The sequence below is a fragment of the Falco biarmicus genome, chromosome 1 (assembly GCF_023638135.1).
Source record: "Falco biarmicus isolate bFalBia1 chromosome 1, bFalBia1.pri, whole genome shotgun sequence".
NCBI lineage: Eukaryota > Metazoa > Chordata > Aves > Falconiformes > Falconidae > Falco > Falco biarmicus.
This window is the reverse complement of record NC_079288.1, coordinates 83,003,947-83,027,957: the sequence shown is the minus strand read 5'-3', so window position 1 is coordinate 83,027,957 and position 24,011 is coordinate 83,003,947. Positions and strand designations below refer to the sequence as shown.

At 39.5% G+C, this 24,011-nt stretch overlaps 1 protein-coding gene across 2 annotated transcripts in view; it reads right to left on the bottom strand.

Moving 5' to 3' along the window:
* KDM3A (lysine demethylase 3A) overlaps positions 1 to 23,649 on the bottom strand; it is a 31,704-nt gene extending 8,055 nt beyond the window's left edge. Inside the window, exons 1-16 of one of the 2 annotated variants that reach the window (XM_056341238.1) lie at positions 23,631 to 23,649; positions 22,638 to 22,826; positions 19,905 to 20,060; positions 17,618 to 17,728; positions 15,973 to 16,075; positions 14,986 to 15,110; positions 14,415 to 14,487; positions 14,246 to 14,334; positions 11,865 to 12,016; positions 10,259 to 10,830; positions 8,780 to 8,981; positions 6,211 to 6,425; positions 2,997 to 3,149; positions 2,670 to 2,765; positions 2,208 to 2,335; positions 250 to 436 (exon numbers count right to left, since the gene is read on the bottom strand). In XM_056341238.1, coding sequence (XP_056197213.1) covers positions 250 to 436; positions 2,208 to 2,335; positions 2,670 to 2,765; positions 2,997 to 3,149; positions 6,211 to 6,425; positions 8,780 to 8,981; positions 10,259 to 10,830; positions 11,865 to 12,016; positions 14,246 to 14,334; positions 14,415 to 14,487; positions 14,986 to 15,110; positions 15,973 to 16,075; positions 17,618 to 17,728; positions 19,905 to 20,060; positions 22,638 to 22,808 — 2,533 coding nt within the window. In that variant the 5' untranslated portion in view covers positions 22,809 to 22,826; positions 23,631 to 23,649. Of the gene's footprint in view, positions 1 to 249; positions 437 to 2,207; positions 2,336 to 2,669; positions 2,766 to 2,996; positions 3,150 to 6,210; positions 6,426 to 8,779; positions 8,982 to 10,258; positions 10,831 to 11,864; positions 12,017 to 14,245; positions 14,335 to 14,414; positions 14,488 to 14,985; positions 15,111 to 15,972; positions 16,076 to 17,617; positions 17,729 to 19,904; positions 20,061 to 22,637; positions 22,827 to 23,420; positions 23,577 to 23,630 lie in introns of those variants that run through there. The other variant, XM_056341229.1, reaches the window with a different exon arrangement.
* Positions 23,650 to 24,011: the final 362 nt, after the last annotated feature.

The following is a 24,011-nucleotide window of genomic DNA, read 5'->3' as shown; positions in this document are numbered from 1 at the left end:
AATTGAATTTTCAAGAATACTTGCACGAATGAGGTATTAATTCAGCTTTCAAAAAAAAAAAAAAGCGCTAACCCTGTCAGGTTTTACTCTAAATCATTGCCATGGACCAGTTTTGCAGCTGACAGGCACTGAACACCCATCCCAGCAGGCAGATTATAACATTCTCAACATAAGATATTGCTGGGTCTGATCTATAATCTTCTGACAAATAGCCACAAAGTGTTTATTCTTCACAGGTTCTGCACATACCTTTGTTCTCTTTATTCACGTTTCCACTTGTTAGATTTGATAACCAACTTAATGAAGGAGAAGTATTCACTGAAGCAGTTTGTTTACTTCCAACTGGTGACTTCAGAGGAGGATCATGTGTAGTGACTTGTGGGCTTGGGGCGAAACTGTTATGTGGAAGGCTGGTCCTCTCTCCAGGTACCAAGTTCTGAAAAAACAAAGCAAAACAAAACCACAAATCAAAACTCTGTTAGATACAAACACACTCAGAAAGGGGAAGCAAGCAATAACATCCAGACTCATTTTTTTATTCCCCACCCCCCCCCCCCCCCCCCAAAAAAAAAGTTTGTCCCTTCTAACAACATGTGATCTCCACAAGAGGTCAGCATTGCATCCCAGTTTCAGCCAGAGATGACAGCGCAGCAGGATTCGGGATCTCCTGACAAAATTAACAGCAGGCAACAGAGACATCACCCCTCCAGACAAGCTCAGAAAGCTGAGTTTCCCAGATGCATTTTCTGGGACTGCTTTGGGAACCAAATGTGGTTTTAATAGCATGCACTTGCAACCCTAGGGATAGCCAACGTTCAGATCAGGGCTAAGCTGGAGGTCTAGCTCAGTAGACGGAAATACATAGTGCTCCTAAATTTTTACCCTGAAAGGCAGCAGAAGTCCACTCACCTGCCAGGTCTAAAATACGCACACATATGAGTGCAGCACCAGCTAGCCAGCACAATCCAAGCACAGGACTGCTGTACATCTCCTGTGCAGCTGATCCACCTACTTATTTGGAGATTCTAGGTAACAGACTAAGCAGAACTACTGCTTTGGCCTGGGATCCTTGCGTGACTGGCTAGATTTCTTCTGTCTGCTCAAATATTACCCAGTCAAGAAATTATTCTGTACCTATGTCTGCTTATTGCTACATTCTTTATTTCATCTCTTAATAAATTCTAATGCTTGGTAAGGATTCCAACTATAATATAACATAAAATGCTTCAAACTAACAAGCTTATCCTCACACAACCAGTGCAGTACCTAATTTTACAGAGAGGTATAGATAAATTTCAATGCAGCTCTTTGTCCAGGGTCACAGAGGAAATCTTGAGAAACAGAATACTGAAGCTAGTCAGTTGTAGGCTAACTTTTGAATCATGTAAGCATCTTCCTCACTTTTAACACTTAACAGTATCTTTTATCTCTTCTGTTGATTACCAACACCAAAATCAGGTTCAGCCTGCCTCTCACATTTAACATATTTTCCTCAAAGTAAGTTTACAAATAAGCACACAGCAAAATTAAAATTACTTAATTAAAACTGGTTTCTTGCAAGATGCTGCAAAACTAGGCCATTAATTTGTGCTCTGTTTTCAAAAATGAAAAAATACTAGCCATTAACAAATAAACATATGGTGTTGGTTTTGTTTGTTTGTTTTTTAAATATAATGATCAGCAAACTTTCTACGAGGATTCTCAAAGAAATCAGTGCTTCTCCTCACTGCTCTACCCCTCACAATTTTATTCATGGTTTGTTCTTTTATGAATTTCAGTGGTCTTCCACCCTGCATATTCTTTTAGATGCTGTATGTATTGCATCTCCAGGACCCAAGGGATAGCCTACAACTTCACAACCATTCCCACTAGTCTATTCTTAAGACTCCTCTCTTAAGGGTTCTGTCAATCTAATCCTATTTTTGCTCTAAAAAAATCCTTACTGAGTGTTTTTCAAGAATAGGTCACTTACTGAGGCATCAGCATGTCAAAGGGACACAATGACATTTTCCCCAAAACTCAAAAAAACAAACCAGAAAGACAAATACTGAATATAAATTTTGAAGTAAAACCTACATGGTGGGGTTATCAGTAGCGGTCAGGATTAGCATGCCTACAAAATCAATTACCGTGGGCTCCACATATGTCAAGTAGGAGACTGAGGCAAACCTATACTACACAGACATAGCACGAGGCAGTAGCAATACCTGTTTTGAATCCTCCTTTAGAGTTGGCTTTGATAGCGCCTTGAACTGCTTATTTGCACAAGGACAATTTGCTTTTATTCCCCATTTTGTTCTTACGGAGTGAACAATATCACCAACATCATAGAGAGCTGAAGGAAAAGAGTCATTAGTGAGCTCACATGTAGTCAGGGCATCCAGCATTCAGTAAGACTTTTTAAGAAACTGTGTAGCCTATGGAGGTAAACAATAGTACACGAACACAGTTCATCATTAAACAAAAAGTTTAGCTAAGTCTTTGTAAAGGTCAAAGATAAAATATTACTAAGTACACAGGCTGTTTCCAGTCCTTGGGCAATAAACACTAAGCTTTTACTAACTTTATTACTAAGAAAACCCACCCCCTCACTCAGTACAGTATCAACAAGTTAGAAAAGACAGCAAAAGCCTACAGAATTTTTCATATCCATCAAGTATATGAAATACCTTTTCCAGGAATTATTTGCGTAGGCATTAGATTCTCTGGTTCATGTACCTGCCCCTTCACACATTTAAACCAGGAGAAAGTATCCGAGTCATCATCTGTAAAACAAAACAATTTAATTGTTTTATTAGTGCATCTTTCATCCTCCTCTGGAAAGTTACATATTTTGCTGTTATTGATATATGAAACTATGGGCCTACAACATGTTCTTTTTGTTGGGAAGGCTTATCGTCTTGTTGTTTCAGGTTGTTATTGACTTCCAAGTTCAAAACACAGGTTTTCTTTTCTTTCTCTACTCCTTCGTTTAAAGCAGCAATGTGCATTCTCACCTTCATGTAAGCTTTTTTTCTTCATCCTGTAACAATCCACACACACGCCAAAGCCACACTTAGAGCAGACCCAATGAAGGTTGAAGATTGTGGTGTCACAGACATCACACATTTCTCGCACTCCACGAACTGCCCGCTTCCAGGCTACCTGTCCTGCAGTAATTGACAGATCAGTCAAAGTTAGTTTAAAGAAAACAAAGTATTTGAATGTTAAATATATCTACATTAAAGTAATTCACTAATACAAGACTCGGACATGTTTTTGTATAGGAACTCCAAAACAAAGCCTTTGCTCTTACGGATTCAGAAAAGTAGGTCCAGAACAGAGTCTAAGCAATCAAGACCATTTTGCCGTTTCCTGTGCAGCGCCAACTACATCTCTTCTAACATGTATTTGCCCAAGTTAACATGCACACTGCCAACATTCTCCTATATGGAAATTCCACAGCTACTGTAGAAAAAAGAAAAATAGGGTGCTACTAGCAAGCTACACTTAATGCCTAGCTTGCCACAACTAGCTTGTCCTTGTTCTTTATTTAATAGCGTAGTGGGCAAGTAGTTTTCTTCCTTTTAGTAGGTTCTCTATACATTTATAGGTGCATATCAGACCTCAGAATGGTGAGCTGTTCTTGTCTGAAGAACTGATTACTGCTGTTCAGGTTCCTTATGCACCTGTTATATTCCACCTTTCCTCACCCCAAGTCACCTCTTGCTTTTGAGCAGAATATCCCAAGTGTTGACAGTAATTTCCAAAAAAATTACAAGCCCTTCCAGAGCTGTATTATGTGCAGATTATTTCTATCTGATCTTCATTTCACTATGTCACAGCTAGAAAACTAGATTAGACAAAAAGCACACATCTGCCTCCTCCTACCTGCTTCCACGCTTATAACTTCTCCAAAACTTCTCTGCCCACAACACTTCTTACTTTTAAAAGAGAGTTATGAGAGACCATGTCCTAACGTATGCTAAAAAACCCACACCAGGATCCAAGACATCTGTTGCTTTTTATTCTGTATAATGGCCATGAACTATGTATGGAGAAAAACTAGAATAACTTGGCACAATTTGTTCTTAAGTAGGAGGCAAAAATTGTCTATTTGCTTCAAAATTCTTCTAGAAGACAGAGGTCTAAATATCACCAGCTCCATTCTTCTCTGCCTTTTAAAAACATGCACTATATTTACCATTTTCTAGGCCAATCCTCCGATTTCCCCCAAACAGGATAAAGGGGTTTTTGGTTATCTTTTGCATGTCACTTCATATTTTGGTTTTCTGAATTATGTTCTATTCTACTTTTCCTATTCTTTTGTTTCCTTTCTGTAGTTTGTAGTAGAACCTGCCTCCTCCTTCTCTAGGTCTCCTTTTGGTACTTGGTGGCCAAGAAGTAATGTGATCTAAGAAACTGTTCTTTCTATACTAGTCAATCTTTTACTACACAGGGATGATTTCACTCATGCTCTTCTACTAATCCCTTAATGAACTCTCTTTAAGGAAGTTCTCCCAAATTATTTTCTCCACACTTGCCATGTGGTTCTACCTACCAGTCCAATAACTCACTGGTAAAAAGAAAGGAGGGCTAATCCTTAAGACATACTGTGGAGTACAAAAATAGGGAAACATAAATGATCCCCTGGCAAGTAGCATCAGCCCAAAATACTTTGACATGTTGGAAAAGTTCAGTTTACCAGAGGCAGAATTTTTATGAAAAGGTATAATTTGATGTGAACTCTGCCGCAGAAAGTTTACCATAACTTCAAATTGTGGTGGCAGAAGAATCTACCTTTTTCCCATGCCAACTGAGTGAGCACTCTTACACAGAACCATTCAAAGAACAAATATCTAGACTGTAAATTACTTCTTTCCTACTGAGGACAATAAAAATATCTTCCATTTTAATGAAATTAAGTTCCCTTACTCTCACCAGCTGGGGCAGTAAACAATCAAAGAAGAATCAATGACATTTTGTTCCTTTCAAACCAACTTCAGAATTCACATGTGTCTTGGTTTTTTTTTAAGCAGAGGATGTTTCTGGTAGGTATGTTAACAGATGGACCCTCTGCTATTAATAAACACCACACTTCCCTTTTGTTTCATGAATTTCACCCAAAACTTCATCCTCCTGAAAGCATTTCAGTATTCCAGTCTGTACCTCTCACTGGCTCCACAAGCCTAAGCATGCTCCAGTTCAAGTGAAGAGCAGAGCTTGCAGAGCTTGCAGAGCCCAAGCAGCCCAGGCTAAGACCCCACAGCAAGCATTTCTGAAGTATCTCAAGTCTTCCTTCCCCTTCTGAGGGACGTTCAAGCCTACTTATTTTTTTTCCTTCTATTCAAAACCTTGGAATGACTAGTAAACCAAAATGATCTTTACATAACATCAATACTACCCAAATGCAGAAGGCCTTGGGTAGATTGTCTTGTAACTGTCCGGCATCTCAGTCACATACTTAGAATCCAAAAAACAAACATGGTTTTAAGAGTCATTCTACTCTGAGAAGCAATTATGCAAGATCACAATCTTCCCCATTTGTCTGCTCCCGTTTGCTACAGAAAGGTTCCGATATAGCCAAAAACCTGTGTTCAAGGATGCAAAGTTTTCCTTGTAACTGACAGTACAGCTTCATCAGTGCAGACTCCACCACCACCACCTCTCTGGTCTGTTCCCAGTAGGGCTGTATGTATTGCTGGAAACAGTCCTACTGGAAACTTCCAAGTTGAAGGAAAAAGATTTCTTCACTGACCTAACAGGCAGCATTAGGTCCATTACACAAGAACAACAAAACAGGACCAAAGCAACCTAACAGAACCTGTGTGGTCAAAATGACAGCTTTTTCATTTAAATGCTAAGAACAGGGGGTTTTGGTTGGTTTCTTGGTGTGGGTTGGTTTTTTTTGTTTGGTGGGTTTTTTCCACACATTTTTTTTCATAACAGAATTACACTCTCTGCAACAGGAAAAATAACTTGATAAATTTAGAATTCTTTTGACAAAGAAGGGTAGCATTACTCTTCCCTTGCCCCCTGCCTGTGAGCAAAGAATTGTTGACACTAGTTTACACTGGATCTTAACCATTACCTCTCTGAGAAGACAGGGAAACAATGGAGTCTTATATGACATTTCTAAATGAACGCAATATATTCATACACAGGTTAGGAGCTTAAAGTTTCACATAAAGCTATTAACATACAGATTATTTTAATACAAAATGATCTTACTGTGTGGTTCAATCGTAGACATAACTTCCTTTTCAGATATCACTAGCTGACAGAAGTGGTCTCCAATGTTGGCTAGGATATACTTTGCTGTGTCAAGATCTAAACCCACAACATTTTTTGATAAAGGTAGCCACAAGCTAATAGCCTCAGGGTCATACTTATTTGGAGTTAAGAAACCTTCCTCACGCAGTATTCCATGCTTATTAAACTGCAACCTGTGGAAAGAGGGGGGGAAAAGAAGAAAACCCCATTATCTCAAATGTTTTATCAGTTCACGTTCATTCCAATGAATCAATGCCCAAATTGTAAACATGTGTACTGTATGTCAATGAGTGTAACCCTTAATGATTACAACAGACATGGGTAAACATATTGGTCATTAGTGTTAAGCTTAATGTATTGTTAGTTAAAAAAGCAAACAAAAAACTCAAAACATCAGGTTTTTTTGTAGTAAGTTCCTAAAGATTTTTTTTTGTTCACACAAAATCAAATCAGGTTAACAATTTAAAAAAATGCACTGGCATTAAGGATCACATCTAGAGGAGGTAACAGTAAGAACTTAGTAAGTACAACTCATAAGAGAAGTTATAACACCTTAAATACAGAAGGTATTTCAGTAACAATTAATTTGGAAGTAGTTGCCGAAAAAACCAAACCTGAACAAAACTTGTGTAAGTTACATTCTTGAGTGATTCTGAGCAGGCAGAAAACCCGATATCAGTATTGTTAATAGTTTATTAAATAAAAACCATCAAGAGTTCCGCTCATGTTATCAGGAACCTTTTTACTAAATGCTGTAGAGGAAGTTGACTTCCGATGACAACATGCGCTCACTATAGTGTTAGAGTGTGGCAAGAAAACACATGCTGGCAAGCAGTATCACCAGACAAATGCCATCTTCAGACTTTGCAGATTTCATATTCAGTAAAAAGGGATGGTTTCGTTAGCTTCAAGTTCTAAACAGAAGGATTCAACTGCTTTGAACTGCAAGTCAAAGTACAAGTCTGGATTTTTACCCTGAGAAGATGAATTAGCATAGCCTGTTGTTACTCTGGTCTTACGTGTTTTTGAACATTTCAATTAACATCAGATTATCCCCAGATTTATTATAGTAAAATCTCTAATCTGACGTTAAATAACACATTAGGAACACTTTTTTAAAAAAAAACCTTTCAGCTAGAAAGAGTGCAAGGGGGACAGTGTTGCAGTGAAAGAATAAACTTCAAGAAACAAATGAAAGAGTGGAAGAGTATTTTTTTCGTGATCTTTGCAACCTTTCCACTCTCAGTTTTCTCTCTTCAAAAGGTCTTCGGGCCTATAGCTTCCTTTTTATTCTATCTAGAAACTCAAAAGAAAGTAATTCCTCTGAAAATCAAAAGGAAACCGAAAATAAACAAGCTTTCCACTTCCCTTGTGATAACTAGTATTTTTGCTTTTCCCTTCTAACATCACAAACATTACCTTCTTCCCATAAAACACAGTCCATACCTCAAAGCTTAAATGGGTGTGGGGAGAAATAAAGAGAAGCATGCAACAACATCTGGACATGAGATCAAACAGTTCATGGAAAAAATTTACACAGCTTGAAAACAAAGGAAAGGGCACGTTAAAAAACAACCAGACACTGCAGTTTGACAACATCCACCCTGGCCTTACAGACAGGCTTCAAGTAACAGTTTAACACCCTTTTTGAAAGGGTCCCTCATAGTGTCTTAAGAGCTACGAAGATAAAACATCAAAAGACTTTGACTGTTCAGCTCAAGAATCAGGCTCTGGGGGTGTGTAAAGGATCTGAAGCTGCAGATTAGGTCTGGAAAATCAACCACCACTTGGCAGTCACTGGGTTTTCCTTAAAGTTGTCTTGCTGACCCTCCCCATCTGCCCTCCTGAAACCTAATAAGCATACTCATTAAACAGTTCTATGGCAAGCTTAAAGTAGCAGCACAAACTCTCAAGTGTAAAATGGAACAAAGAACTGAGCAACATAGTTTATTATTTTGCCCATCACTGTTCCATGACTCCAGCTGAAAGCTCCAGCCACTTGCTGCAACTCTTCTGCAGCTGTGGATGTATGTCTAACATTCCATGTGTCCAGCTGCTAAACTTTGGGAGACATGCACAGAATCTACCCTCTCACTAGTATCTCCAATACTACTGAGCTGTAGCACTCAAACTAAACTCACATTATCCCGTTGGCACTCAGCCCAGAATAGCAAAATAAAGAGCTCAAAGTCCTGCCAAAATATTTTCTATTCAAATTACACAGTTATAAAAATTTTAAGGGCTAAAAAACACACAGGCAACCTCTCATTAGTTAGGTATATTAGCCTTAAAGTTTAAAAGCTACACACTAACATCTAGCAGTTCCGAACCAGAAACCTAAATAAGTTATTTTGATCAAATAACTGGTTTTTTTCATCTATCCTGGAAGGTGAAGTCCATGTTACAACTAACTGCAAGTACTCAACAGCCCCCCTTTTAGAGAAGGAAAAATGGTCAGATGTCCAACTCTGACGCAGGGCATGTTTAAACAACATCAAGGTCTATACAGAGTCAGAATTTTTCCTACCTTCTAAAGTGAAAGAATCGACAAAAGACAGTGGAGTCTCTTTGCTCTTTGTTCTTCCGATAACTGTCCAAACGGCATTCCCTGCATTTATGCAAGTGAGGCGCGATATTATTGCAGGAACCATCCTGTACAAATGCTTCTCCACTTTGCTGAAGCTTCTTCACTTTAGAAGCATCTGCTAAAATTGACTTGCGAACAATTACTGCAGGGAAGAGTAGCATAGATTAGACAAACCTAAGTTTCTCACATAAAGGTGCAAGCAAATATATTTTACTGAAAGATTCATGTCAACTTATAGGAAAAGTTTCACATTACATTGAAACAAAGTTACACTAAAACATATGCAGGTGGCAGAAACCTGTTTTCAGGTCAGTAGCAACTTTCTCAAGCTATAGTTCCATTGGAGTCATAATCTGTGGGCTCAAGTTTAACAGCTCCTTTTGCTCCTCCACATGGGCATATTCTGAAAGAGCACCTGCTTTTAATGAAAGTTCTTCAGCTATTAGGGCTGGAGTATCTGAGCACTGAATAGACCATGGTATGAAGTGCCCAGATGTCCCAAGTAATAAAGACAAAAGTACAAACTGGCCATTTCTCAGTCATGTTTTCACCCTAGTGATGCAACGGTTTTCAGCATCTTAGCATAACAGATTCCAAACACCTCTCTTCCTCCCACATTGCGGGTGAGGCCTAGCAGGGCCCAACAGTGACTGCTTGGCTGACTCTCTATCTATGTTAATTATGGAATAGCAGATAGTAATCCAAGACGAAGCAACATGAGATTGAAAAGAAAGAGGTGGGTGTGTAGGCAGATTCCCAGAACCCTGAATGATTAGCACCTGATGCACAGCACAATATGTAGTATCAGGAGTCCAGCCCTTCCCCTTCTGTCCCATGTGGAAGGCTCAAAGAGCATGTCAAGTGGAACTGGGCCACAAAAAGCATAGAAAAAAAGGTGGATTTTTTGGGGGTTGGGTGGTTTGGTTTCGGTTCAGGGTTTTTTTGGGTGGGTGGTGGCTGTGGTTTTTTGTAGTTGTTTTGGGGGGTTGTGTTGTTTGTTTGGGTTGGTTTCAGTATAGTTACTAAATGAAAGACCCTCTTAGACAAAGCTTTATTGAGAACTACCACCATCTCTCACCCCACTTACAAAAGTTCAGACCAAAAAAAGCAGTCTCATCATACCATCAGAATTTGTATTCCAAACAGAGCCCTGGGTTTGTAACCTATTTTGCCATTCTGTTCTGGCATACATTTCCTAACAATTAATTTCTAGAAATTATTATTGGTACTTTTCCTTTATCAGGAAGGGACGTTCTTCCTCAAGTTTATTGCAAAAGAACCTACAAATTACTCAAGTTCCAGAATCTCTCACACAAAGTAAATTACTAATTTTGCGTATGTTACAAAGGACCTATTTCTATGTAATTCCACAGAAACTACAAGGACTTCCAAATGACAGGAAGCTTCAAAAATACTTACTATTGTCCTGGACCTTGGCACTTCCAGTCCAAAAGCTTTCATTTTCATTTCTGTCATAAAGGATCTCATTTGAATTTCTTCTAATAAAAAATTCCATGTCCATAAGTTCATCAATCTTGTTTCCTTTGTGGCTGTTTTGGCTATTGTAATTGCTCTGTGATTTAACTCCAGACTCAGTAAAAGAGAGAAGATGAGCATCTGAGGTTGAGGGTCTACAATCTAAAGTCCGCTGCAGTTCAACAGTGCTACTGACTCTGGGTATTGCTATGGAAGAGTTAAGATGCTGCAACTGTTTTACAGAAATGCATTCTTTTGAAAAGTTTGTTGTGGGCTTCAGAAGAGGTTCATTGGAATTTTTCAGGTTGGTTCTTTTTTCATTAGTTGAATCAGTCAAAGATGAAGATCTTGAGGTTGCCAAAGAGGTGTATTTACCATTTTGATCATCAAGATTTTGCGTTTGTTCTTTAGATATAAACCCCACTTTAGGAAAGGCCATCAGATCTTCCTTCAATGGTTTAATTCCAGTATTAAGACAAGAAGGATGACTTTCTGGTAAGCTTCGTCTACACGTGCTGAAACACACGACATACAATAATTAGACAAAGAAAAAGGTGTCAAATGAATCAGGATGTCAGCGGCTCAATTAGTCACATTTAAACCTTGAAAGAAGAAACTAAGTTGTGTACTTTGAATTGTGACGTTGCAAGATTTTTAATTTTGTGGGAGGTTAAATAGGTTCGTGGTTTTGAGCTTGGTTCTTTTATTTAGGTTTTTTGGGGTTTTGAAAATATCAAAACCAAAGGAACTGAACAAAATGATAAAGCTGTACACACATGTAGGCACACACAAATTTAGGTACTGCAGCCACTCCACTACCTTCTCTCAAACAGGTACTTACATTGTCTCCATGCAACAGCTGTATAAACAAAAGCATTTCACTTGCATGTCTCTGTGAGAAGATTCTAATGCTCAAGGAAATTCTGGCTGGCACTAGAAGTCTAGATTGGAGACAATAGAAGTGTTCCACGCAAAAAGCTCAAATAAAATAATCATCTTTTCCACATTTATCTTGTGAGATATATACACAAAACTAAGTGGAAAAAAGTATAACGCTTTTTAAAGCTAATACACAAAATTTGAGTTTTCCTGTCATACTGTTTCTGCCATTACATTCATTTTTGTGACAGAGTTGGGGGTAACAAAGGAGTTTGAAGGCACTGGTGTTCAACAAATATAATTGAGAACCTGTACTTGATCTTCAAAAGAAGCTAGTGTACAGGACACCTGCCTGAACGTGTTCCATTTTTCTTGGGGCCGGGGAGGAATGTGTCTGACAAAAAGTAGGCACCACATCAGTTTACAGATGGGTACGATGAAGCAGTAACATTTGCTTGTAACACTGAAGGGCAACTACCTAAAGGTAGAAAAGAATATGGCATAAGTAAATTATGTATTCAGGGCAACCGAGCCTAACACTTTTCTAAGCCAATATTACAGAAGACTAATTACTTGAGTTCTTTAAAAAGACCTCCAAGTTTGTTTTGCTAAGAATTGGAGTTATTTTGGGAGCAAAAAAAGTCTGCACGAGTATAAACAGATTCCTTACCCCTGAGGAGTTTCTGCACCAAGATTGGGTGGCGAGTTAGCTGGCAGGGGTAGGCCTTGGTGCCTTTGGTCTTTATTAGCAGGAGTACATCCTAGCAATGCTTCACCCAACACAGTTGGTACTGACTGCACATGTCCCTGACTGGGAGAAACCTGTAAGGGAGGTTTTAATGGTTAGGAAAATTCAGGATAACAGAAATACTGCTTCGCAGAGTTCAGCTTAAAAAGAAAAATACACTAATGCCCTTCCCACCACATTTAATAAAGCTTGAAACCCAGTCCCCACTCAGTCCATAAGATGGAAAGGCTTTACTGTTCTTTTAAACTTTATAGGTTTCATGAAACACCATTCACATTAATTCATTTTCACCCCAGTTAACAACAAACTTTTTTGAGGGAAGGAAGGTGTATTACGAAAGTAGAAAGGAAGACAGAAAGCTCTGCCCTTCATAACCTGCCAAAGCAATAATCTTTCTAAAATAATTGCAGTAATCAGAATTCAGAAATAGTTTTCAGACCTCATCTGAAAACTGTAGAAAAAATTAAAACCGTGAAGTTAGTCTGACAACATTACCAAAAATCTAGATGTGAACTTCCTTGTGGTGAGAAAATTTCTATACTAGGATTCTAGAAAGTGTTAAGTAAAGAAATTCTGTGCTGATCATAAATCTACAATTCTTTTCGGAATACAACTGGCCTACCAAATTAGCAAGTATCTTTAGAAACAGTAGTTTTCCATGGAGCTCCTTCCTCTGCTCTAACATCCATATTCCACTCCCACATGCTCAACTTACTGCTGGAAGTTACACTACAGACCTATTACCATCAAGTCCAAAATATTTCCTTTCTGCTTTGGTGTAACACAGCTGTCAGGCATCAAGACAAGCTCTCAAAACCACACTGGAATTAATTAACTCCATATTAGAAATCAAAGTACTATCAGATACTAAGTTAAAAAAAAAAATGGCTTCAGCTTATCATTCCCCTATATTCACATCCATCAAAACCAGAAACAGAGCTTCTGTTTTCCTCATTAGAAAGTACACTCACTTGTAACCATTTTGAAAAAATAGTTGCAACACATTTCCCAAAGAGTACAAAAGCGGTAAAGGATCCAGTCCTTTGAAGGAAAGCAGACTAGAAAATTAGAAGTAAATAACTTCACTACTTTAAGGAAAAACTATGGTGAAAAAACAGATTATAACTCTTCTGCAGGACATTTGGAATGTGAAATACATGCAAAGCTGGTCGGTATCAAGCAGACTGCTCAGTGACTGAGTATGCAGAAAGCTAAAGAATGTCAAAATGAGCACCCAAAAGATGCTAAAGGTGCTCAAGCACAAGATATAGAAACATCAGTAGAGTATGACTGCAATGCACTAGCTACTTCATTACTGATTTGCTGCATGCTCTTCCTCAGCAGTAAATACAAGGCAGATGACTCTTCATTAAGGAATCATACCCCGTACTTGCTACCTCATGTTGTGTCTTTGTGAAGCCCTTAAAGATTTCTAATAGCAGTATCTAGTCACTAGCTAGATCTACACAGTTGACTTGGCACAGGACTGCCTGCACAGAAGCCAAGAAATGAAGCCAAAAACCTGAAACAAAACTGAACCCTCCCCCCACCACCAGTCTAAAGCTTCCAGAAGGCTACTCCTTTCTAAAATGCAGTTTTTGTTCTGAAACACTGGGGCAAAATTATAAGGCAAGTTTGAAGTACTGGTCTTCAGCCAAACCATTATTTTTTCATTTGCATTTCTATACTTAAGTTACCCAGATCATCTTCTGACCTTTGAGACAGTTTTCTTAGGTCTCAGTGACACTTGGCAGGTCACTCACAAAAGAAATAAATGTAAACATGCAAGTAATAGAAAAGTAGTCCTATTCCTTTTTTCTACTGGAACAACATTCTTCCAGACTGCTGCTTGTGCAGCGTGAATCCCCAAAGTGTGCAACTGTAGCTGAGGTGGGGTTTTTTTTTCAGGTTTAAGTACAAAACAGTTAAAGAAAGAAAATGGAAAGCAAAGGTTATAGACTTGAGAACTGCTTTGCGTTTCCTCCCGCTACAGAATACAGGACCAGACAGGCTAAATCCTAAGCAAAAGGAGTGGGCAAAAAAGCACAGTAAAAAAAAAACCAAACCCCAAACACACCACCACACCAAAAAAAACCCAACCAACATTAGCTCAGTAACTTCTTCTCTGATTATCACAAGGCAAGACGTTTTACCCAAGCCTAGACAAGTTTCAAAGAACTCACCACACCCTCCCAGGGATTATATTTATTATTCCCTATTCCTATCTAATTCTTATTTAAGACTGTTTGGAGAAATGACATAACCATTATGTAACAATCATATATAACATAGTAAGACATTACCTCAGGAGAAGATTTTGTGTGTTTATTATCAACTTTTCCACTATTCTCAGGTAACTTCCTTTTCGTCCCCGCAATTCTTTTAGATTTATCTGGAAGAGAAGGTGATCAAGATTAGTCTATCACAAATATGCTACTTCGTGTTTAAAGGAGAAACAACAATAGGTCTTACCACATTTTCCATTGTTGTCATATATGATTTCAACGTGAATTAACTCTGGATCAAGAGTTTTTAAAGCTGGAATCTTGGAAAGGAACAACACAGAAGCAGCCATTTAGAGAAGTGAAAGCTAATGTTTGACTGTATTTCTCTTAGGTGCGTTGGTACAGACTGAGCTTAGATGCTTAAATTCTAAGTTTTTTGAATACCAAGCTGAATTTAACAATATATTGTTGTGACAGTGTCTCTGCATGAAAACACACATATAAACTGGTGCTTCAGAGCACTGTCTACACAGTACAGAAAGCAAAGAAACCAGGATCATACAGTTGCCTTGCTCTTCAAACAAAAATTCCAGGTTTCCCTCATTTTGCAAAGGCAGCCATTGGTTACTCTATAATTCTACCAGCACCATACAGAAACACTGTGAGGTAACAAGATTATTCTGCACTATGCTGATCCCCATTTTTTTTAAACTTATTACAGTAAGGACCGAATTAAAAATGGTGTTGGTGGGTATATAAAGACAAGTTCTCACCCATTCCCCATCTCAGTCTGTAAACCCACAGCAACTGGTTCTTACCTCCTGACAGTTGACTTCTAGAGTTCTTGTAGCTGGATTACCATTGACAACAACTGCCGTGAACCACTGAGTAGATGGATCCAGGCTATAAATTCTAATTTTTGAACCAATGATATTTTTTCCACCTAAAAAAAGAAAGAGAGCATGAAGATCATCACAGTTACCAAGACAAATTTCCTGACAGGACTGTATGCAAGATGCAAGTAAGCACAACAAACAGATTCTGAGATTTGAGAGTGGAAACTGAGACAATTTCCACACAGCTGAGGGGCAAGGGGTGGGAAAGAATGATAAAACCATATTACAGCCACCTCCTTCCTGCAATAGTTCAATGAATTTTTCTGCACATTAAGACACACAGCAGAGGCTAGAGTGACCTCCAGATTTCAGACAGTAAGACAGGTAAGTAGACACAGAAATGAAGATTCAATGATTAAATGTGAATTTTTCCTCTCTTTACAGTACTGGAAATGACAACCAAGTTGCAATATTTACCTTTCCATAAAGGTAAGATCTTCATGCATAAGCAAGCACATGACTAGAAATATGCTCATACAAACAACATAATTAAGAATTTGAAGCTGGCAAATCTAAAAATAACAATTTTAACATGAATAAAAAAGCAGTACCTATATAAAACTTTGAAGTTTTATTAAACAGCAGACTGGAGAAAAAAAAAAGAGGTACTTGAAGCAATAAAAAACTCCAAGTAGTTTCTGTGACAGTTGCTACAAATTTGATCTCTTTCACAAGCACCTGGTCATCTATATGCACCTAAATTATGTACTCACTCCTACAAAGGAAATATTCAAAACTCTATAATCCTTCACATTTTACGTTCACTGCTGCAAAGGAAAGTGGAAACAGTATTTTAAAAAGCTTTTAGGGATAAAAGAGATTACTGTAATTTACACCATCACTGCAAGGATTTCCCTTTTGACTGAAGTATTTATGGTCAGAGTTTTCCACTACAGAGTATGCTTGTACCTTGTACTAAGCGTGTTTCATCTAGATGTTTCTTAACCAAAGCCTGAATTTCTTCATTAACATTTTGATCATCCTTAAGAGGAAGCCTGGAACTGTCCACATCCTATTTAGGGGGAAAAAAAAAAGTCAGTATTAAGGGTAATGCTTTTGATTAACAGAACCACATAATATTTAGAAATGAGATAGCAGCAACTCATAGAAGTCCAACAAGTTTCTCATTACTCAGTGTTCCTTCAGCTCCTAGGATATTGTATTTGAGGCAGACATCGTTTCCTTACCACTAATCTAGATTGACCATCTGCAAGCCAGACTCAAGTGAGCTTTTCTTAATTTACAATGTTAATTTAGGATTTTAAGTTCTCAGAAGCAGTAATTTAGTAGTCCTGAGCAGATGTAAATGCCAGTATTTTAAGTTTTATGTTTCTACTTATGATAATGATGGGATCTGGTCCATCTCAAGATGCCATTATAAAATGTTCATATGAATGAAAAGTCAGCTACATCTAAATTATTCATAATTATTCAGTATAATGTATTTATATTTTAGTAATAGAGAAAAAAAACCCTATCTAAAACAAGCTGCTTGACAACATTTAGAATTATTCTGAAATGAAAGTTTAAAGCAAGCTTTTACCAATGGTTCCAAGTGCTAATAAAAAGGGGGTTGGGTTGGTTTTTTGTTTTGGAGGGTGGGGTGGGGTGTCTGTTTGCCCCAAGCACTGCTCTGGTATTTGTAAGCAGAAGGCTGAAGAGCTAGTAGTCAAGAAACTGTTATTCACAATACCAGAGAAGCAATCTTCTCCATTGCAGTATTGAGATAAGGTTTCTACATAAAGAAATCTCTACTCTGTTGCTGAGCCAACACAGGCAAGACTACAATCTACAACTCTAATTTTAAGTGATTCTTCTATTAGTTTCTCAAGAGGAGCTATTTGCTGACTGTTAACATGTCAAAGTGGAATACTAATGACAGCACTACCAACAGTCTCAACATGGGGCATCTATTACTAGTTTCATTTAGACTGTTTATAGGTCTTGAGAGTAGTTTCCTGGAAAGGTAAAATATTTTATCATTGGCAGACACTATTCTTCAAAATACCTGACCAGTCAGTCAGGTGGGGCAGTTGTTTCAACCCATCTCTACCTAATTTTCACTAACAAACTTTCCTCCTGGTGCTCAATAGAGACTGCACTTCAACCATCTCATTTACATCCTGTCCAATTCCTTACTTGTTTAGGATTAGAAGTGATGTGTTTATATTAAATAGTAAGATCTATTCCAGACTTCCCTGCAACTCCTTTCATAGTAACGAGTCGTGTTCATGAGAACAAAGGAAACTATTCCAGATTATCCCCGCCATCAGCATGATGCAATTTCTGTCACCCCAGCTGAATAACTACTGTCCTAGCACACTCCCTCACCCCCTCTCTTAAGTGACCATATCCTGCATCAGCCTCAGAAGTTTTTTTTTTAATCAACAGACATATTACATTCAGAACTGATATTTATGAGTTATGGTCATAAACACCTACTCCCAAGTTTTTACCCATCTGAAGTTGCATTTAAAAGATATTAACTTGACATAGCTTAAATATTAAGAAAAAAATAATTATCTTCCATCTTTATAGTGCCACACAAAGTTACCTGAATGGGTGTCAAAAGGTCTTTAGAAAGAAAAACACATTTCTCTTCACCAAGATAGCGCACTGAAACCATTGATCCCAAACCAGCTTTGTCCACTAAGGATTTGTAAGTCTAGAAAAGTGATAAACATTTTCTTAGAAAGAGAGTAAGAAGATCTCATGAGTCTTCATTTGCATTTAAAGTTACTTTAAATTTAATTATTTTTTTAAATTACCTCTTAAGATACCACTTCTAAATGTGGCAACTCTTGAAACAAAGTGACTTTCTAATAACACTTCTAATACATGCTTAATAAAGGAGTTACTGGACTGTACTTAAAACTAATTTCATTTATCAGAAAGATTTAGGAATTCAGTTCAGGTGGCTGTCATTAACAATCATTAATCATTCATCTCACCATCAAGAATTTACTAATACTAAGAGTTCTAATTGTGGATACGGTAATGAAAAACCATCCTTATGGTAGACTGGGGGAATAACGAGCAGACCAATGAAGGTGTGCTGCATGGCTTACAATGAAGTTTCAAAGCTCATGCAACATGGACAATATACTGAAGCCTTAGCTTAGGCAGATGTGACAATTTGGATAGCCTCATAGTTGTTACACTGCTGTAATACAGTGACGAAATTGTGTTCAAGCATGCCAAAGGATTCAACAACAGACAAGAAACAAAAATTTCCTTTAAAAGCTTCTGAACTCTTCCCAACATGGTCAAGGTTAAATACTGTCTAGTCTTGCAATAACAGTTCTGAGTGGTAGGCATAATGACTGGCAAGAATAACTCCTCCCTATGTGAAAGGTACATTTGTGCTCCATTTAAAAGAAAAGAAGTCATTCAGATAGGGTGTGTATTTGCATTTCCAAAGGACTGATCAAACGAACAAAGACCTTCTTCCCCTTTGTTGTTTTCACTTCAGTTAGGACAGCATTGGCAAAGGGGCAGTATCACCCTTAAGAGAAACAAGAGTGTCTCCAGGAGCAACTGGGCATTACAAGAGTTCTGCAAAGCTATTCCATTTATCACAAACACTCTCCTGTATACTTGAATCAGGAAGTTGTGATGAAGATTTAAATAATTAACCCACACACCTCTTTTCTGACCCCTTCTTTCCTGCCTTGTGTGGTGGTAAAGGGAAAAAAAGTCTTTTTTGCCAAGGCAAGCTCCAGTATCGTGCTTTACTTTATCCTACACCATTCCTCTGCTAAATGAGCTTTGAAACATGTATACTGCATGAACTGACAAGTCAAACATATCATGAGGAAAACCTTATGCAAAAATTGGAAGACAAATATCCAGTAAGAACTGTTCAGATACTTGGAAAGGGACAACAGCTAGGTTTTCAGAACATTGTATCCACAAAATCTACTAGTAGAACTACTGATGTCAATGCACAGGTCAAGAAATAAAACTAAGGATTCATCTTTCTTCTTCCTCTTCCATCCTATTTGGCCTACTTCAATAAACATCTACTTAGGTTAGCTTTGCTTAAGAAAGCTCAGCTAAACTGCAGCAATAAGAATTACACTGCATACTTTACACCTAGCAAAGAGTATTAAAACAGACTACACCTTTAGCATAATTAATATTCAGCAAGTTTACACCTTCATTTATTTCACAACTACTTTTGAGCAGCAACATTAAAAGCAGTCAAGTAAAACTATACTGGCTGAATACATTAAGAAATGTTCCCTGTTAACCTCTACTGGCTAATTTGCCTAGCCAGCCATGCATGACAGTTACAGAAAACTTAGTTCTCTCCAGCTTCTACGATGCAGATCAGGTTTTCATATGCACAAAATCCAAATTTGACCAGTCATCTGTGCCAGGCAGCCATCACATAAAAGTCATTCAAATTATTTTTGTCTCAGATCCAGAATAACTGAAGAATTAACAGTACTCGAGGCAAAGAGTAAAACAAGAGTTTAAGACAAAAATACAGGCTATCCTTAGAAACCTATTATTTACCCTTTTTCTCTCTATTCTTAACTGCAATTTCGTGAAAGAAGGCAGAAACACGAGACTAGAGGGAGACTGAATTAACATTGTACAGAACAGTGGTCTGGGAAGGAAATAAAGTCATAAAAACACATTTGTATCTCCGGGCACAACATATCAACTTCAAATGCTTACAAGCTCTGCCTAGCTCTAGCTGTACAAAGAGATTTAGTCTCCCTTCAGATTGCACACAAGTGAAGCTATACTTGAGAAATTCACATTCGTAAAAGCACTGTCCCTAGAAGGTGGAACTGCAGAACCCAAGTTAGTTAGGTCAAGCATATACTTGCCATTGCAGGCCACTGGACAGAAGACATAGAACTGGCTTGAGATTTTCTTTCAGCCAGTACCAGCTTTTGCTCCACCAGGAATACTTTCATTTTATGGCTGTAGACTTCTATCCACCTTCTTTTTTCCCATGACTCATCATCAAATTCTATGCAAATCTAAAGAAGGGAAACAAAGCGAAGGAGTGACTAACCATAAAATTAAGATATGTGCAAAATGGAAAAGGATAAACACACACCACTTTCCTAAAAGGAAAAAAAATAATCATTAAAAGTACTTATAACACAAACATGATTATTGCCTTTCTGTCACACAATCAAGCAATCACTAAATTATGACATAAATTTTATAAGTCATAGTCAACGTTAACTGGTTTGTCATCATTACTCTCATATAAAACATTAATATTGCTATTTAACTCTACAACCCTCCCATCTCAAAGAGTCCTCTGCTGCTCAAGGATCGTTACATGTGTTAACTTTACCACCAGTGGTTACAATCTGGGAGAAAACATGCACCCCTTAAAACTCTGAAGAACTGCAAACACAGTGGCACATGCATTTTCCACAAACTCCTAACTAAAATACTTGAATAAAATATTTCTGGAAAAACAGCTTGTTTAAAAGTAACAGTCCCAAATAATAATTTTAGTTAATTCATCAAAAGCACAAATGACATTAAGCCAAGTGATCAAATTATATAATGTGAAGAAGGTCATTTGCTGCCTGCTTTTAATTGGTATTTATCTTCACAAATCTCTGAAGTATCTATACAAAAGAGCAGTTATGTCACAGCAAAAATATGGTGGCTTGACCAATTTCTTTGGGATGGCATTACCCTGCTTTCACTGGCAACATGTGGAGATCAGCAAAGGATTGAGAGAGATCACAAATATAACTTTGCTTGAATATAAGAATTGGAATGTCTTGGTAGAGAACATTACTTTCAGAAAAATCACTCCCTCATTCCATAAAACATAACCATCTGGTCTAAATACGTTTAACTGGCAGCAGAGAAATCTAAGCTGAGTGACTCTTAGAAATATTCCCTTATGTTTAGCTTCCCTCTGAGGGGAAAGGCAAGTAAAAGCACGCACAGAAAACAGCATTACCACAGACAAGACTCTTAGAACTAATGGGTGCAGAAATTAATTTAGTCTTTTGGAAGTTCAAGGAAACAATGAAAGAGATAAGCAAATAACACAAGTACCAGAACGGCTTGTTTTGTCTATAGCATCAACACCTCACAAACAGGAAAACAGAGTTGAGAAAATACTATCAAAAGCAGTTGACAGCACTTCTATTCTGTAGCTTGTTCCTGAGGGTACACAAAAAAGCAAAATCTGAAAGACTAAACGTTTCTACTCCTTTAGAGATTTCTGTCCCCACCCCGCAATCCATTACTATTTTGGGCCTAACCAGACATTACTTTAACATAGAGCTGCGAGAGAGGAAAGGTGACGTGTGTTTGGTACAAAAGTTCACTACGCCTTGACTGTCTACTTCACAACTTTAGCAACACTTTTACTGTAGAATGCATTAAGTCTATCATTTCTGGAAAAACCGTAACCAGTTACAATGTTCACAGTAAAGCCACTAACAGCACCTGCTCTTTTTCCTTTTAAGTCCCAGAGAAGGTCCTTAAGAACTTTCTGCAGCAGCAACTCCTCCTCCTCACTGCAAGTAAGGCACGGCCCCGCCGGCCAAAGATGGAGAAAGCTCCACCCCTGCCATAGATACACAACAAGAAGCTCGGCCTCCAACAACTCGGGACTCTTCATAACAAAGTTTACACTTTCAAAAAGAAGAGTTAGAAACACCTACGATTTCTTTTTGTTTGACAAAGGAACAAGTGCTTCTTCAGTTAAACAGAGAACACAAAGTTCTTCCCATTAAAGAAAAAAGGCAAGGGAACAGTTTTAATTGAAAGATGATACTGTTCTTGCTCTCATACAACAGCTTACCCTCAAACTCCCTTACAGAAACAAATAAGACCACCATGTAACAACACGCCATTACTACAACAGATTTGTCCTTAGCAAGTACTTTGTATACTATAGTAATAGCCCAGACCTGGTCAACTGTGAAAGTCGCTGGACCCAAAATACATGGTTAACAAATTACACTAAGGTTGCAATGATTGATTGTGTGTTTAAAAATCCCCGTTATTATAATAATCCTTATTACCAAGTGGTCACAGTCTAAGCAGAGTCTGAGAAACCTCCAACGCCATACATTAATTTGGTACATCTTTCAAGATGGTAGAAGTGCTTGTTTATAGCCAGCTACTCCAAAGAGCAAGAAAGAAAAGTCACCAGTCCCAACAACCTAAGAATGTTTCCCTTTCAGCTCTTGGCTGGAGGTGGCGGAATTGTTCACAAGTGGCAAGATCTCGTATTATATTTAGGAAATACACAGAAATAAAACCTTGGCACAGCAGGTGCAAGAGAAGCCACCTCAAGTTTTCAAAACGCTGGTGGAAGAAAACATATTTATAATTAGTTTGAGGTAATTTCCGGCACTGGTACAAGCACACTGGGTGCTTTTGCCAGAGACGCACATGTTTTCAAGCATGTTAAGGAGGCAAGTTGACCAAGATTATGTCTCTCCCGCAACAACAGCGTGTATATACATTATGTGTATACACATGGCCACACGCACGCACACACATGAAGTTTCCAGGTCACAGGGTAACCACTCTCATTTTAGAAGGTCTCTTTCAAAGGTCCCAGTTACCTTCAGGTCTTGTTTGGATATGTCCGTGTGTGAAACCGCTCGGATCCTGCCTGACTTCCAGGGCCATTCTGAGATGCGGCTGGTGTCCCACGACCTGTCGTCTTCCTCCGACAGGCTGAGGAACCTCTTCCCCACGAGCAGCGACCAGCTCCCCTCGAGCCTCAGCACCATTTTAACTCATCGGGAGGCCTCCAAGGAGGAAACGGAGGGGAGGAGAGAGATAGGAAGAAGGGAAAAAAAAAAAAGGAAAGAAAGAAAGAAAAAAAAACCCAACAGAACAAGGCGACGGTCAGGTGGCAGGCCGCGCTGCGAGGCGGGCCGGCGGGCTCGCCCCTCGCCCGCTGTTCCTCACGGGGAGCGGCAGGGGCCAGGGCGGGCGGGCGCGGTGTCGCTTCCTTCTTCCTCTCCCCGTCCCCCCCGCTCCCTCCCCCGCTTCTTTTCAAGCGGCTCAAGCCGAGCCCTCAGTCACCCACAGGACGCCTCCTTGCCCACGGTCCTGTTAATCATTGCCTCAGCGGGGGCGGGTGGAAGGAAATACCAGAAGCTGCTGCAGTGCAGCTCCCAGCCATTTCCACCCCGGCCGGCCGCCACCCTGCCTCCTCAGCCTGCCCCCCTCCGCCTCTTTGTTCCCTCCCTGCGAGGAGCCGAAGCGAGGAGCGGCAGCTGAGGGGAAAGCAGGGAAGAATGCGGCCGGGCCAAGCTCCTTCCGGACGCCTGTCCGCCTCACAAATACCCCCTTCTGCCCACCCAGGCAAGCCCTCGAGTCTTGGCCCCTACCCTCACCTGCTTCCCCCCGGCCCCAGCCGCCGGCCGCCACCCGGCACACCCCGCGGTCACACGGCGACCGGGCAAGGGGCTCCGCGAACGCAGCGCTTCCCCTCCACCCCCAGCAACAGCCGCTGCGGCGAGCGGCGCTACTCGGCCCCGCGCTCACGCACACACCCCCTCACCCGCGCGCCCGGCTCCGCTCCGCCCCGCCCCGTCGCTCCGTACCTCACGCCTATTGGCTCTCCGGCGCCAAAGGGGCGGGGCTTGCGACAACCCTCTCGCTGCGATTGGCCTAGAGGGCGGTGCCCGCGCGCCTGGCCACGCCTCGAAACCGTTGCTCAGCAGATGGCGGATTAAAAAAAAAAAAAAAAGGGTATCCTTCCGCAAAGCTTCGAGTGAAGGAGTCCGCCAGCACGCCCACGTCCGCGAAGAGCCCAAAGGTGGGGCCAAAGAGAAAACCAGATGTTTCGGGCTGTAGCGCGCCTTCACGCTTATCTTTGTGCCTCAAGCGAGCTAAGCCTTAACGCCATAAAGGCCGCCTTCGGAGACGGCGGAAGGATCTGTGGGAGACAAGAGGCGTGAATCGGCCTCTTATACGTGCGGTTC